At 40.6% G+C, this 17,808-nt stretch overlaps 1 protein-coding gene across 4 annotated transcripts in view; it reads left to right on the top strand.

Moving 5' to 3' along the window:
* Positions 1 to 16,962, top strand: part of SERINC2 (serine incorporator 2) — a 313,329-nt gene extending 296,367 nt beyond the window's left edge. For all 4 annotated transcript variants that reach the window (XM_077295553.1, XM_077295556.1, XM_077295554.1 and 1 more), the window contains exon 10: positions 15,738 to 16,962. In XM_077295553.1, coding sequence (XP_077151668.1) covers positions 15,738 to 15,876 — 139 coding nt within the window. In that variant the 3' untranslated portion in view covers positions 15,877 to 16,962. The remainder of the gene's footprint in view (positions 1 to 15,737) is intronic.
* Positions 16,963 to 17,808: the final 846 nt, after the last annotated feature.

The raw sequence follows: 17,808 nt of genomic DNA, 5'->3' as shown, positions 1-17,808 counted from the left end.
TACTTAAGTGGATACAATTTGCCAAAGAACACATTTTTTTTTTTTTTTTTTTAACAGTGGGACTTTGCGTTCTGGTTATGATCGGCGGTGAATATTGTTTATGCAATATTATTTGTCGAACACAGCCGAATGTCATTGGGAGTAGAAATGAACTAATATGTTCGGAATCGATTGTCAAACATAAATTTGCCATGAATAGCGTACCAATATGGCATGAATATGGCAAATTCGGATTCGGCTACAGAGTCCCGATATATTCGCTCAATTCTACTCACTACTTGCGACTGTCTTTGATCATCCTGGAGCTGATTATTGGCTGAGCCTTTGCCATTCTGTCAAGCAACGGACTCCACCTTAACATGTTAACCACACCCAGAGGTGAGGTATGTGGCCAGCCAGACCCGCCCATCTCGGGCAGCCTGTAAAACCTGGCCCAGATGCACCGAACAATCATAGTGCTATATGCACTAGAGAAATACTCCAGGATTACATCACAAATGACAACCATCTCTGTGATGCATACCTCTCATGAACTATGTGTCCAGTAGCTGCCTGGATGGGGGACATATATACAAGTATGAGCCAAGGACGGGGGTCATATATACTAGTATGGGCCCCAGATGAGAGACATTATTAGATAATGGTGAGGGGACAACTTGTATGGCTTATAGGATTTAGAATGCTACAAGGCCCCATACATCTGACCAACATGTATCGGGGTGGGGGAGGAACACTAGTTAAGCCACTGGGGTCAATACTACCTTTTTGTCCCTAAAACTGTTCTCTAGGGTTTATGAACTGATCTGCTTTTTGGTGCTTGGTGTGTATTGACCTGTATACAGTGAGTTTTTTTTACTGCGGTTTTATATATCACTTGATAGGGCATATTAGCTCATAATAAGATGAGACTACGTTGAGCCAGCGGGGTCATAATTTGTGCAAAACAGGTTGCCAATCTCAGCTGCTAGGCAGGAGTAAATGGGGTCAAACGGGTCCTCTAGTGTCCTATTTCTATTGCCTTTTTGTTCTATAAACATTGTACAAATATATACACTTGTGACTGATTTTAGTGTTGTTGCCCTGCTAGGTACCATCACATAATGTGTGTATGCAAAGGAAAAAGGGAAGGGAAAAAATTCAGCTCACCAGTTTGGAGCAGAAGTCCTTGTGTGCAAGTTTGCTCAGGAACAAAAGTCTTGATTGACTCAGAATGTAATTCACACAAGGAGGATCAGAGGCGTTGTCCACAACAGAGAGAAAAAAAGTAAATCTCCAGCTTGAAACTTGGATAAAAGTTCAATTTATTTAGACAAATCCATTAAAATCCTTATTTCATAGTGGTACAGCAAATGATGGGGTACATGATACGACCAATGCGTTTCGACCTGATAAGGTCTTAATCATGGTATGGTATATGGTCAGAGCAACAAAACATAGAAAAAATTAAACACAACAGGTGCAGCAATTGGAATCGAACAAAAAAAAAAAAAAAAAAACTGGTGCACTAGTTAAAAGTCCCAACATTGGTACACAAACAATTGACATACAATGATTCATAGAAAAACGCAGTGATAGCATTAAGACACTATACAAAGATCCAGATCAAATTAACAATGGAGAAATATGTATTACCACTGAAGTTTATGCAGAGGAGAACAAGAGAGAGGAAAAAAATATATATATTTTAATTGTATTGTAAAATCAAATCCTGCCGTTTATTCAGACCCAACGGGGTTCTAGTCTGCAATTTAAAAATCCAGAAGGATTCACGATTCAAGACCTTACGTCTGAAATCCCCATCTCGACTCGGTTTAACCCCTTTCTGTCATTGGACGTACTATTCCGTCAATGTGGGGTGGGCCCTACTTCCCAAGGACGGAATAGTACGTCCAGCGGCCGGGTCTCGGCTGGCTATCGTAGCTGACATCCGGCACTATGTACCAGGAGCGGTCACGGACTGCCCCCGGCACATTAACCCCCGGCACACTGCGATCAAACATGATCGCAGTGTTCCGGCGGTACAGGGAAGCATCGCGCAGGGAGGGGGCTCCCTGCGTGCTTCCCTGAGACGATCGGTACAAGGCGATGTGCTCACCTTGTACCGAGTGTCTCCTCCCTGCAGGCCCCGGATCCAAAATGGCCACGGGGCTGCATCCGGGTCCTGCAGGGAGGTGGCTTCACAGCGCCTGCTCAGAGCAGGCGCCGGGAAGCCTCCAGCAGTGCACGTCAGATCGCCGATCTGACACGGTGCACAGCAAAGTGTCAGATCGGCGATCTGTCACTTTACTGTGATGCCCCCCCTGGGGCTAAGTAAAAATGTAGAAAAAAAAGATTCCATGTGTAAAAAAAAAAAAAAAATTCCTAAATAAATTATAATAAAAAAAATATTGTTCCAATAAATACATTCCTTTAGCTAAATAAAAAAAAAAATAAAAGTACACATATTTAGTATCGCCGCGTCCGTAACGACCCGACCTATAAAACTGTCCCACTAGTTAACCCCTTCAGTGAACACCGTAAAAAAGAAAAAAAAAAAGAGGCAAAAAACAACGCTTTATTATCATACCGCCGAACAAAAAGTGGAATAACATGCGATCAAAAAGACAGAAATAAATAACCGTGGTACCGCTGAAAACGTCATCTTGTCCCGCAAAAAACGAGCTGCCATACAGCATCATCAGCAACAAAATAAAAAAGTTATAGTCCTCAGAATAAAGCGATGCAAAAATAATTATTTTTTCTATAAAATAGTTTTTATTGTATAAAAGCGCCAAAACACAAAAAAATGATATAAATGAGGTATCGCTGTAATCGTACTGACCCAAAGAATAAAACTGTTTCATCCATTTTACCAAACGTGGAACGGTATAAACGCCCCCCCCAAAAGAAATTAATGAATAGCTGGTTTTTGGTCATTCTGCCTCACAAAAATCTGAATAAAAAGCGATCAAAAAATGTCACGTGCCCGAAAATATTACCAATAAAAATGTCAACTCGTCCCGCAAAAAACAAGACCTCACATGACTCTGTGGACCAAAATATGGAAAAATTATAGCACTCAAAATGTGGTAACGCAAAAAACATTTTTTGCAATAAAAAGCGTCTTTTAGTGTGTGATGGCTGCTAATCAAAAATCCGGTAGAAAACGCGCTATAAATAGTAAATCAAACCCCCCTTCATCACCCCCTTAGTTACGAAAAATTTAAAAAATGGATTTATTTCCATTTTCCCATTAGGGTTAGGGCTAGGGTTATGGTTGGGGCTAGGGTTAGAGCAAAAGTTAGGGTTAGGGTTTGGATTACATTTACGGTCGGGAATAGGGTTGGGATTAGGGTTAGGGGTGTGGTTAGGGTTACAGTTGAGATTGGGGGTTAGGGGTGTGTTTGGATTAGGGTTTCAGTTATAGTTGGGGGGTTTCCACTGTTTAGGCACATCAGGGGCTCTCCAAACGCGATATTGCGTTCGATCTCAATTCCAGCCAAATCTGCATTGAAAAGGTAAAACAGTGCTCCTTCCCTTCCGAGCTCTCCTGTGCGCACAAACAGGGGTTTACCCCCAACATATGGGGTATCAGCGTACTCAGGACACATTAGACAACAACTTTTGGGGTCCAATTTCTCCTGTTACCCTTGGGAAAAAACAAAACTGGGGGCTAAAAAATAATTTTTTGTGTAAAAAAAAAAAAAAAAGTAAAATATATATATATATATATATATATATATATATATATATATATATATATATAATATTTTTTAATTTTTTTATTTTCACGGCTCTGCGTTATAAACTGTAGTGAAACACTTGGGGGTTCAAAGCTCTCACAACACATCTAGGTGAGTTCCTTAAGGGGTCTACTTTCCAAAATGGTGTCACTTGTGAGGGGTTTCAATGTTTAGGCACATCAGTGGGTCTCCAAACGCAACATGGCGTCCCATCTCAATTCCAGTCAATTTTGCATTGAAAAGTCAAATGGCGCTCCTTCCCTTCCGAGCTCTGCCATGCGCCCAAACAGTGGTTTACCCCCACATATGTGGTATCGGCGTACTCAGGACAAATTGGACAACAACTTTTGGAGTCCAATTTCTTCTCTTACCCTTGAGAAAACAAAACAAATTGGAGCTGAAGTAAATTTTTTGTGTAAAAACTTAAATGTTCATTTTTATTTAAATACTCCAAAAATTCCTGTAAAACACCTGAAGGGTTAATAAACTTCTTGAATGTGGTTTTGAGCACCTTGGGGGGTGCAGTTTTTAGAATGGTGTCACACTTGGTTATTTTCTATCATATAGACCCCTCAAAATGACTTCAAATGAGATGTGGTCCCTAAAAAAAAATGGTGTTGTAAAAATGAGAAATTGCTGGTCAACTTTTTACCCTTATAACTCCCTAACAAAAAACAATTTTGGTTCCAAAATTGTGCTGATGTAAAGTAGACATGTGGGAAATGTTACTTATTAAGTATTTTGTGTGACATATCTCTGTGATTTAATTGTATAAAAATTCAAGGTTGGAAAATTGCAAAATTTTCGCCAAAATTCCGTTTTGTTCACAAATAAATGCAGGTAATATCAAAGAAATTTTACCACTATCATGAATTACAATATGTCACGAGAAAACAGTGTCAGAATCACCCGGATGTCAGAATCACCGGGATCCGTTGAAGCGTTCCAGAGTTATAACCTCATAAAGGGACAGTGGTCAGAAATGTAAAAAATGGCCCGGTCATTAACGTGCAAACCACCCTTGGGGGTAAAGGGGTTAAAGACCTTTTCAATGCCCATAACACTAAGGCCAGAGTCACATTACAGCGAGATACGGCCGAGTCTTGGGACGTTAAAAACAAGGTCTGGCACCGGCACTCCAGAGCGCAGCGTGCAGCTCCATGTATTGCTATGCGGCCGCACGCTCCGCTCTGGAGTGCAGGTGCCAAAGCTTGGTTTTAACCTGCGAGACTCTGCCGTATCTCGCTGTGTGTGATCCCGGCCTTAGAGTATTAGTTTTTCCAGCATGAAATTGTCTGCAATGATAAGATACCGCAGAAATGTTATGAGCATTAGTGTTACACATCCAATAAATGTTTGCGTACTCTTCTTTTGAAAGGTCTGAGTCTCTTGTGGAAACAATGCAAAGGACTTTCTGAGGATTTTTTGTAGGATTATTTTTTATAGTTTTCTTGGTTGAGTTTACCCTCAATAATTAACCCCATTTTAGGAGGTTTAACCCCTTTCTGACCTCGAACGGGATAGTACGTCCGAGGTCAGATTCCCCCGCTTTCATGCAGGGCTCCAGCGGTGAGCCCGCATCAAAGCCGGGACATGTCAGCTGTTTTGAACAGCTGACATGTGCCCGCAATAGCGGCGGGTGAAATCGCGATTCACCCGCCGCTATTAACTAGTTAAATGCTGCTGTCAAAAGCTGACGGCGGCATTTAACCGGCGCTTCCGGACGGAAATGAGCGCATCGCCGACCCCCGTCACATGATCGGGGGTCAGTGATGCTTCTGCGGAGTAACCATAGAGGTCCTTGAGACCTCTATGGTTACTGATCCCCGGTAGCTGTGAGCGCCACCCTGTGGTCGGCGCTCATAGCACACCTGCATTTCTGCTGCAAAGCAGCGATCTGATGATCGCTGCTATGTAGCAGAGCCGATCGCGTTGTGCCAGCTTCTAGCCTCCCATGGAGGCTATTGAAGCATGGCAAAAGTAAAAAAAAAAAAAAAAGTGAAAAAAAAAAAAAATATATAAAAGTTTAAATCACCCCCCTTTCGCCCCATTCAAAATAAATCAATAAAAAAAAATCAAACCTACACATATTTGGTATCGCCGCGTTCAGAATCGCCCGATCTATCAATAAAAAGTGTTAACCTGATCGCTAAACAGCGCAGCGAGAAAAACAATTTGAAACGCCAGAATTACGTTTTTTTGGTCGCCGCGACATTGCATTAAAATGCAATAACGGGTGATAAAAAGAACATATCTGCACCGAAATGGTATACTTAAAAACGCCAGCTCGGCATGCAAAAAATAAGCCCTCAACCGACCCCAGATCATGAAAAATGGAGACGCTACGGGTATCTGAAAATGGCGCTTTTTTTTTTTTTTTTTTAGCAAAGTTTGGAATTTTTTTTTACCACTTAAGTAAAAAATAACCTAGTCATCTTAGGTGTCTATGAACTCGTACTGATCTGGAGAATCATAATTGCAGGTCAGTTTTAGCATTTAGTGAACCTAGCAAAAAAGCCAAACAAAAAACAAGTGTGGGACTGCACTTTTTTTGCAATTTCACCGCACTTGGAATTTTTTTCCCGTTTTCTAGTATATGACATGCTAAAACCAATGATGTCATTCAAAAGTACAACTTGTTTCGCAAAAAATAAGCCCTCAAATGGCAATATTGACAGAAAAATTAAAAAGTTATGGCTCTGGGAAGGAGGGGAGCGAAAAACGAACACAGAAAAACGGAAAATCCCAAGGTCATGAAGTGGTTAAAGATTGTCTATGTATATTATTCACAATTCGTTTGGCTTTAGACAGTCCACTCAGGATAACCTCTTAAACGTAATCTGTGCAATGTTTTTGAGGCTTCCTTTTCATATGTTTCTTTAGAAGTGCAATTCCTTTTTAGTTTGATCAGTTCACCTGTGGGTATAGTTTTGGATGCGATGAATGAGCTTGTAAAATGGAATTAGTATCTTTAGGCTTTCTATATGGTGAAATAAAAACTGTATTTGTGATGAGATCTGCTGAAAGTACAATATCTAAATAACTGATAGACACTTTAGAACAATTATAAGTGAAAGTGAAATTGAATTCATTATTATTGATATAATTAATAAAATCAGTAATTTCCAAAGGGGTACCGTTCCACATTAATATCAAGTCGTCTATGTAGCGACCAAAAAAGAAAACCCCTAGAAGATTTATTCAGGAAACTGGAAAATCGCAAAGGCAAAGAAACGAGATTGTGGTGGGACATGACTTCTTTAAAATCCTACTTGTCTAAAAATCTTATCCCTTGAGGTCTCAGGATTAACAAGAGACCCACATTTAATTATTCTGAAAACTTTGTTTAAGAGTGGGATCAAACTTTGTCAAATTGTTCAAAAAAACTAATGGAGATTATTATTAAACATGAGGAACAAGAAATTGCTCATATTAAAGAGGACATTACAGAGCTTCAAACTGCTCTTAATAAATACAGTGCTTCTGAATATTTTAGCTCCTTCAATCAAAGAATGGAGGCAAATTTATTAAAATTGGAGGAAAATATAGCAGATATTAAACGTACTAAGCTGCTAAGAGATAAAAAAGACTTTGAACTTAATCAGGTATACACCTGGAAAAACTTTCGTCCATGGAAAAGAAATAGCAGACGCTTCCAATCTCACCTGTTGTGGATTCTGTTTGTGGGCTCCCTCTGGTGGTTACTGCTGGTACTGGGTGACTTTGGTGGGTTGCGGCCTTTGGTTTCCACCTGTCCATCAGAGGCTGGGTGTTTCCTATTTTACCTGGCCTTTCTGTCATTTCCCTTGCCGCTATCAATGTATTCAGATGTGCTCTGTTTGGTTCCTGCCTACCTGCTCCCAGATCTTTCAGGATAAGCTAAGTGCTGATTTTCAGTTGTTTGGTTTTTTGTCCAGCTTGCTTATTATGTCTCTATGCTAGCTGGTAGCTCTAGTGGACTGAGGTTCTCCCCATGTGCCATGAGTTGGCACATGGGTTCTTGTAATCTCAGGATGGTTTTTTTGATTAGGGTTTTTTGCTGACCGCTCAGTCCCCTTTTGTATCGTTCTGCTTTCTAGTTTACAGCGGGCCTCAATTTGCTAAAGCTATATATATCATCTCTATGTGTGTGCCTTCCTCTCATTTCACCGTCAATACATGTGGGGGGCAACTATATCTTTTGGGGTTCGTTCCTCTGGAGGCAAGTGAGGTCTTTATTTTCTCTGCAGTACTAGTTAGCTCTTAGGCTGGTGCGTGGCGTCTAGAACCAACGTAGGCACGCTCCCTGGCTATCTCTAGTTGCGTTTGTCAGGCGTAGGGCAGCGGTCAGCCCAGGTTCCATCACCCTAGAGCTCGTCCGTCATTTATTTGTACTTTGCTTGTCCTGTGCTATCCCTGGCCATTGGGGATTCATGACACTCACCACTCTAATTATTATGACAAAGGAAGTAGAGTCAGCTTTACTACATCACAAGAATTAGCTGGCTCCTCAAGTTCTAATTTGAACCATTCAGAAGATTTTTCTGATACCTCCTTTGGCCACAGTTCACACAAGGGGTCTTATCGAGACAGATTGAACACGGTTACTCCCTCTACATCAAAAAACGACACAGGAGAGCGGGGAGGAAACATAAACGTAAGGTCTTATCCCCTCCGGAACAAGAGACGTTATTAAAATATCCTGTTTGGAACTTGTCGAGCTTTATTTTGTCAGATGCACAAACAGCCTTGCTAAGTAAGGGTTTGGGTTTCTGCCCTGTCAAAAGATTCAATATTTTCAAAACTTTACTTGATGTGAATAAATTTGCAAGAAACCTAACCCTTAAATGTCATTTTGATCAGTCCTTTGAATTGCATCATTCTGCTGACAATGAACTAACTCTATGGATGATACAGTTTTTCCATTGGGACATTTTTCTTTTCAGGACCTTTTGAATTATAACAGGTTGCGAGATCTGCAATCGCATTCAGTGATTAGAGACTGTTCACTTAATAACAGTTTTCATTTGTCTAACCCATTTTTTTATCCTATACAATCTAGACCTGTTGTTTTGGATCTCTTTCAGGAACTTATTGAAAAGGACTTAATAGAATTGGATAGAGAATTAAATAATGTTTCAGATAATCTTACTGTACAGGAAAGAAATGCCCTAAGAGACCTGAAAACCAACACGGACCTCATTATAAGACAGTCTGACAAGGGGGGTGGGGAAGTAGTGCTAAATGCAGGTTTGTATTATGCTGAAAACCTTAAGATTTTGAATGATTCTTCTACATATGTCAGAATTTCGAATAATCCTATTGATAAATATACTGAAGAGATTAGTAGATTGCTAGATGATGGACTTCCTCTGGAAGCAATCACACAGTAAATTTCAGATTACATTCTTGTGAAAAATCCTGTTACACCTATCCACCATGCTCTGCCCAAATTGCATAAAAATATTTCCCCCCCTCCTTTCAGGGCTATTATTTCGGGTGTAGGTTCTTTTTCAGAACATCTTGGAGAATGGGTTGATCATTACTTACAGCCCTTAGTAGTCAACCTACCAGGTTATATACGGGATACTAGAGCTGTTATCTCTGCTTTGGATGGTTTCAGTTGGTCTTCTTATTTATGGATGACGTGATATTGTGGGATTGTATCCCTCCATCCCACATAATATCATTATTTCTAGTTTGACCTATTTTTTGAATAAGTACAGCCATTATAAAGAAGAAATTCAATTATTTATGATAGAGGCAACACACTTCTTACTCACACACAATTATTTTTCATTTGATCATATTTTCTTCCTGCAAAAACAAGGAGTAAGTATGGGAGGAAAATGCTCCCCCTCCTTGGCAAATATAACAGTTGCAGTATGGGAGGAAAAATTTATTTTTAATGAAAATAATCCTTTTGCTCCAAATATTTCCTTTTTTGGTCACTACATAGACAACTTGATATTAATTTGGAACGGTACTCCTTTGGAAATTACTGATTTTATTAATTATATCAATAATAATTAATTCAATTTCACTTATAATTTTTGTAAAGTGTCTATCAGTTATTTAGATATCGTACTTTCAGCAGATCTCATCACAAATACAGTTTTTATTTCACCATATAGAAAGCCTAAAGATACTAATTCCATTTTACAAGCTCATTCATCGCATCCAAAACATGTTATCAGAAATATACCCACAGGTGAACTGATCAGACTAAAAAGGAATTGCACTTCTAAAGAAACATACGAAAAGGAAGCCTCAAAAACATTGCACAGATTACGTTCAAGAGGTTATCCTGAGTGGACTCTATCTAAAGCCAAACGAATTGTGAATAATATAGATAGACAATCTTTAATTATTGAGGGTAACCGCCCCAAAAAAACTATAAAAAAATCCTACAAAAAATCCTCAGAAAGTCCTTTGCAATGTTTCCACAAGAGACTCAGAAAAGCCATGCAGTATTAATTTTATTACAGAGTTTAGTCCTCAGTTTGATACTATTACTAAAATAGTGAAAAAACATCTCCCAACTTTATATGGTGATACTAAACTGGCGAATATTTTGGAAAATGCGCACATGCGATTTGTAGCCAGAAAAGCTCCTTCTTTGGGAGATATTCTTTCACCCAACCTTTTTTTAAATAAAAATGATTCAGATGGGAAATCATGGCTTTCTTATAAGGGCTTTTTCAAATGTGGCCATCATCCTTGCAAAACTTGTAATTATGTTAATAAAAACAGTAAATTCACTTCTATTGTAACAGGTATTTCATATACTATTAATACATATATGAATTGTAACACAAAAGGTCTTATTTATTTGATTGAATGCACGGATTTTTAAATTGCAGACTAGAACCCCATTGGGTCTGAATAAACGGCAAGATTTGATTTTACAATACAATTAAAATATATATATTTTTTTTTTTTCCTCTCTTGTTCTCCTCTGCATAAACTTCAGTGGTAATACATATTTCTCCATTGTTAATTTGATCTGGATCTTTGTATAGTGTCTTAATGCTATCACTGCGTTTTTCTATGAATCATTGTATGTCAATTGTATGTGTACCAATGTTGGGACTTTTAACTAGTGCACCAGTTTTTTTTGTTCGATTCCAATTGCTGCACCTGTTGTGTTTAATTTTTTCTATATGTTTCGTTGCTCTGACCATATACCATACCATGATTAAGACCTTAACAGGTCGAAACGCGTTGGTCGTATCATGTACCCCATCATTTGCTGTATCACTATGAAATAAGGATTTTAATGGATTTGTCTAAATAAATTGAACTTTTTCCAAGTTTCACGCTGGAGATTTACTTCTTTTTTTTTTTTCTCTGTCACATAATGTGGTTTTGTTTTGATTCACTTGCATGCTTTATTTTATCAAGGGTTGTATTGTTCAACATCTTTATCAATGATTTAGATTAAGGAATTGAGGGTACACTGATTAAATTAGCTGATAATACAAAGCTAGGAGGGATAGCTAATACTAGAGGCCCTGTCTCACACAGCGACGCTGCAGCGATACAGACAACGATGGTGATCGCTGCAGCGTCGCTGTTGTGTCGCTGTGTGGTCGCTGGGGAGCTGTCACACAGACAGCTCTCTCCAGCGACCAACGATCAGGGGAACGACTTCGGCATCGTTGAAACTGTCTTCAACGATGCCGAAGTCCCCCTGCAGCACCCGGGTAACCAGGGTAAACATCGGGTTACTAAGCGCAGGGCCGCGCTTAGTAACCCGATGTTTACCCTGGTTACCAGCGTAAATGTAAAAAAAAACAAACAGTACATACAAACCATCTGTTGCCCGTCAGGTCCCTTGGCGTCCGCTTCCTGCTCTGACTGAGCCGCCGTACAGTGAGAGCAGAGCGCAGCGGTGACGTCACTGCTGTGATCTGCTCTCACTGTACGGCGGCACTCAGAGCAGGAAGCAGACGCCAAGGGACCTGACCGACATCAGATGGTGCGTATGTACTGTTTGTTATTTTTTACATTTACGCTGGTAACCAGGGTAAACATCGGGTTACTAAGCGCGGCCCTGCGCTTAGTAACCCAATGTTTACCCTGGTTACCAGTGAAGACATCGCTGGATCGGTGTCACACACACCGATTCAGCGATGTCAGCGGGACCTCAACGACCAAAAAAAGGTCCAGGCCATTCTGACACGACCAGCGATCTCGCAGCAGGGGCCTGATCGCTGGTACGTGTCACACATAACGAGATCGCTACTGAGGTCGCTGTTGCGTCACAAAACTTGTGACTCAGCAGCGATCTCGCTAGCGATCTCGCTATGTGAGACGGGGCCTTAGAGAAGAGAGAGGATTCATAAAGATATAAATAAACTTGAGCAGTGGGCAGAACTAACAGAATGGTTTTTAGCAAGGAAAAATGCCAAGTACTATATCTAGGCAATAAAAATGAAAAAAGCATATACAGAATGGGAGGAATAGGGCTAAGCAACAGCACAGGTGAAAAAGACTTGGGTATACTAATAGATCATAAACTGAACATGAGTCAACAGTGTGATGCTGCAGCAACAAAGGCAAATGTAATTCTGGGATGTATTAACAGAACCATACAGTGTAGATCACGCGAAGTCATTATTGCCCTCTACTCCTCTTTGGGCAGACCTCACCTGGAATACTGTGTCCAGTTTTGGGCATAACATTTTAAAAAAGACATCAACAAACTGGAGCAAGTTCAGAGAAGAGCGACCAGAATGGTGACTGGTCTGCAAACCATGTCCTATGAGGTACGGTTACAGGATTTGGGAATGTTTAGCTTGCAGAAAAGAAGACTGAGAGTAGACATACGGTAAGGGTCCCTTTCCACTTGCGAGAGACAAAACGGTCCGATTAACGGACCAAAAAAACGGAGGAAAATCATGCGAGTGTCATGCGATTTTTTAATCGCAACATCCATGTGACATCCGTATGACATCCGTATTGCTATCCGATTTTTACACACCGGTGTCCTTTGAAAAGCCGGCAAATCAGTGCTGTGTACAGTAAAATCACACTTACAGGTTAAAATAGAATAGATATATACACATAGAATGTGCATATATACATATATATATGTCAGTGAGACACCTATATATGTATATTTATATTTAATGCAGCGCTAGGTAGCATTAAAGCCGCTAATTAAATTGACGGCTTTTGCTCTCTCCTTCACAAACCCGACAGGATATGAGACATGGTTTACATACAGTAAACCATCTCATATCCCTTTTTTTTTTGCATATTCCACACTACTAATGTTAGTAGTGTGTAAGTGCAAAATTTGGCCACTGTAGCTGCTAAAATAAAGGGTTAAATGGCGGAAAAAATTGGCGTGGGCTCCCGCGCAAGTTTCTCCGCCAGAGTGGTAAAGCCAGTGACTGAGGGCAGATATTAATAGCCTGGAGAGGGACCATGGTTATTGGGCCCCCCCCCTGGCTACAAACATCTGCCCCCAGCCACCCCAGAAAAGGCACATCTGGAAGATGCGCCTATTCTGGCACTTGGCCACTCTCTTCCCATTCCCGTGTAGCGATGGGATATGGGGTAATGAAGGGTTTATGTCACCTTGCTATTGTAAGGTGACATTAAGCCAGATTAATAATGGAGAGGCGTCAATTATGACACCTATCCATTATTAATCCAATAGTACGAAATGGTTAGGAAAAAACACACACATTATTACAAAGTCCTTTAATGAAATAAAGACACAAGGTGTTGTAATATTTTATTATTCTCTTAACCAAGCTGAAGACCCTCGTTCTGTAACAAAGTAAAAATAAAAAATAAACAATATCCCGTACCTTCCGTCGTTCCGTCAGTCCCACGAAGTAAATCCATCATAAGGGGTTAAATCATTTTACACCCAGGAGCTGTGCTAATGCAATTGTGCTCCTGTGTGTAAAAACCCCTGCGAATGAATGAAATGCAGGGTGACCTGGAGTTACCTTGAGTTGCGGTGATGCGCCCTCTGCTGGATGTCCTCATGAACTGGAGCCTGGTAAAAGTTCCCACGCTCGAGTTCATATGAGGACATCCAGCATAGGGCGCATCACCGCGACTGAAGGTAACTATAGGTCATTGACCTACATTACCTTCATTCCCCGGGGTTTACAGGCACGAGCACAGCTGCATTATAGCAGAGCTCCTGCCTGTAAAATATTTTAACCCCTTCAGATGGATTTACATCGTGGGACGTCACAGATCTACGGAAGGTATGTATATTGTTGGTTTATTATTTTTAATTTGTTACAGAACGATGGTCTTCAGGTGGATTGAGAGAGCAATGGAATATTACAACAACCTGTGTGTTTATTTCATTAAAATACTTTGCAATATTGTGTGTGTTTTTTTTAACCATTTCATACAATTGGATTAATAATGGATAGGTGTCATAATTGACGCCTCTCCATTATTAATCTGGCTTAATGTCACCTTACAATAGCAAGGTGACATTAACCCTTCATTACCCCATATCCCACCGCTACACGGGAGTGGGAAGAGAGTGGCCAAGTGCCAGAATAGGCGCATCTTCCAGATGTGCCTTTTCTGGGGTGGCTGGGGGCAGATGTTTGTAGCCAGGGGGGCCAATAACCATGGACCCTCTCTAGGCTATTAATATCTGCCCTCAGTCACTGGCTTTACCACTCTGGCGGAGAAAATTGCGCGGGAGCCCACGCCAATTTTTTTCCGCCATTTAACCCTTTAATTTCATAGCTAGAGCCCCCAAATTTGACACACAGACACTTCTTACATTAGTGAAGAGGAATATGTAATAAAAGAAGGGATATGAGATGGTTTACTGTATATAAACCATGTCTCATATCCTGTCGGGTTTGTGAAGGAGAGAGCAAAAGCCAGGAATTGAATTAGCGGCTTATATGCTATCTAGCGCTGCATTAAATATAAATATACATATATAGGTGTCTCACTGACATATATAGATGTATATATACACATTCTATGTGTATATATCTACTCTATTCTAACCTGTCAGTGTGATTTTACTGTACACCGCGCTGAATTACCGGCTTTTCAAAGGACACCGGTGCGTAAAAATCGGACAGAACTCGCATGGTGCGAGTGCTGTGCGATTTTTTTTTTTTTTTACTCGCACCCATTGACTTGTATTGGCGAGTCTCGTCCGAGAATCTCAGCAATACGCAGCATGCTGCGATTTTTTTCTCAGCCGATCCAGATTTTTCTCAGTCCGATTTCGGCTGAGAAAAAAATCGCAAATGAATAGACACCTATTAACTAATATTGGTCCGAGTGCAATCCGATTTTTTATCGGATTGCACTCGTCCGTTTTCCTCGCAAGTGGAAAGGGGCCCTAATAGCTGTCTACAAATATCTCAAGGGCTGTTACATTGTAGAAGGATCATCTGTATTCTCATTTGCAGTAGGAAAGACTAGAAGCAATGGGATGAAACTGAATGGGGGGAGACACAGATTAGATAATAGAAAAACTTTTTGACAGGTTGATCAATGAGTGGAACAGGCTGCCACAAGAGGTGGTGAGTTCTCCTTCCATGGAAGTCTTCAAACACAGGCTGGACAGACATCTCTCTGGGATGATTTAGTGAATCCTGCTTTGAGCAGGGGGTTGGACACGATGACCCAGGAGGTCCATTCCAACTCTGCCATTCTATGATAAAAAAAAAAAAAATCAAATAAAGATTAGTTTTAAGCGGTGCTATGCTCTCAAGTGCTATACTCTATATACTATGCTTTTTTCTTAAATACCATTATTGGTATTGACTGCGACAATATGAAGTTAAATTGCTTGGATCTGAGCTACCTCAGAACACAGCAAACACAAGCAGGAGTTAGCCGTATAATAATATATTATATATGGGGTGTCTCAACACACCTGAGCCAGATATAACTTTACCTGTGTGGGTGTGTGTGTGTGTGTATAGATAGAGCTAGTAAAATACAGTTTTCTTTTAACAGAACAGTATATAAATTCTTATATGGTTCAACAATTTTTTTTTTCTTCTGTTCTGTTTTCAGGCCAGGTTCATCTGATCTCTCCCTGACTAGTCCTTGGTCCGCTGTATGGGTGAAGATTTCCTCCAGCTGGGTTGGGCTCCTTCTTTACTTCTGGACACTGATGGCACCCTTGATTTTTCCTGACAGGGAATTCAGATAATCTGTGAAGTCATGCTGTGGGTTTGAAGGATTTATTTTTTTTGTATGAAATGTTCTGTGCCTGACACCAGACATCATATATTAAGTGCTGAGTATATGATGAGTCTGAATAAGCAGACATGCTGACCCAATAAACTGTAAGAAAAGGTTAATTCAGCTCACCCTTAGGCTGCCGTCACACTATCAGTATTTGGTCCGTATTTTACATCAGTATTTGTAAGCCAAAACCAGGAGTGGGTGATAAATGCAGAAGTGGTGCATATATTTCTACTACACTTTTCTACTATACTTTTCCTCTGATTGTTCCACTCCTGGTTTTGGCTTACAAATACTGATGTAAAATACTGACCAAATACTGCTAGTGTGATGGCAGCCTTAGAGAGTACTTCATTAGTTCCATGAGCGGGGCATGGGATTTCGTCTCTGCCAGACGTGGAGGCAAGGATCCAGCTCCGGCAGATAAAATGATGAATCATTATTCAAGTCACGATCGAAAAGTGTTGGCATTGTTGTGACAAACAAATTAAAAGTGGTTGGAGTGTGAAAGAAACATGGTATTAACCGAACGCGGATCCTTGCTTCTATTCACGCATGCTAACCCAATGCAGTGTCCCTAATGGCAGTCTAGGGCACAATGCTCTGTATTAATACAGGAAATATAATGGCATATGGGATCCAGGTCATATAATGATCCCAGTCACACTGTCAGACACTATTTTATAATGCCACTAGCATCAGAAGCCTTATTGGGAAGTGATTCTCACAAGTCCTTTTATAAATCTGTGCCTTAAATAGTATTCACCAAATGATGTATGTGAGTGTCTCTGTCTTGGCAGCATGTTCTATGCATAACAGTGTAGGGTTGAGTTCTTCAATGGGATGAGTACGATCTCTCCCCGACAACTCCTGAGAGAAACCACACACTATAGTTTTTGAATGGTTTTACAAGCCCTTTTGTGTAACATAACCAGGACTTTGTTTATTGCTCTACTGCTTTGTATTTTCTTTTGTAAAATATTTTTATATGATTAATATTTTGTCTTGTATTTCACACTTGTTACTCTATAAATAAAATGTTTAAAAGTTATATCATTCTTTACTATGCATATGTATAGAATATATGGTGCAATAATATTCCTCAGCGCTTCATTGGAGCTCACAATCGAAATTCCCTATCAGTATGGTATGTCTCCTTACAGATGTTGTCCTTGAGGGTATATGAACCTAGGACCCCAGTGCTGCATGGCTGCAGTGCTAACCACTGAGCCACCGTGCTGCCCAAAGCTTTCTTTTTCCCTGTTGGACATTGAAATCTTTGTATATTTGGATTTTGTGTTTCTCATAGTTATTACAATCTTCTCAAACATGTACTATTGGGTTTGTTTTATTGATTTTTCCATGATCTGTGAGTCTTAGGCTACTTTCACACTAGCGTCGTATTCGGCCCGTCGCAGTGCGTCGGGCCGACATACCGACGCTAGCAGTGAATGCGCCGCACAACGGGGGCAGCGGATGCTGTTTTTCCACGCATCCGCTGCCCCATTGGGAGGTGCGGGGAGGTGGGGGCGGAGTTACGGCCGCGCATGCGCGGTCGGAAATGGTGGTCCGTCGGCAGCAAAAAACGTTACATGTACATGTACATGCAGCCGACGGACCGCCACAACACGGCGCATCCGTCGCACGACGGTTGCGACGTGTGGCAAAGCGTCGCAATGCGACGCTAATGCAAATCAATGGTGAAAAAACGCATCCTGCAAGCACTTTTGCAGGATGCGTTTTTTCAACCAAACGACGCATAGCGACGTGCAGTGCACGACGCTAGTGTGAAAGTAGCCTTACGTAATCACATACTGGTTGGTAGATTTTTCTCTATCATAAGGGGACGACAAAGTGCAGCTCAATGAAATAATATTTTAGTTGTGGATGGGCTTTA

Source organism: Ranitomeya variabilis, chromosome 3 (genome assembly GCF_051348905.1).
Source record: "Ranitomeya variabilis isolate aRanVar5 chromosome 3, aRanVar5.hap1, whole genome shotgun sequence".
Taxonomy (NCBI): Eukaryota; Metazoa; Chordata; class Amphibia; order Anura; family Dendrobatidae; genus Ranitomeya; species Ranitomeya variabilis.
The sequence above is the reverse complement of the archived record's forward strand: the minus strand, read 5'-3'. Positions and strand labels throughout refer to the sequence as shown.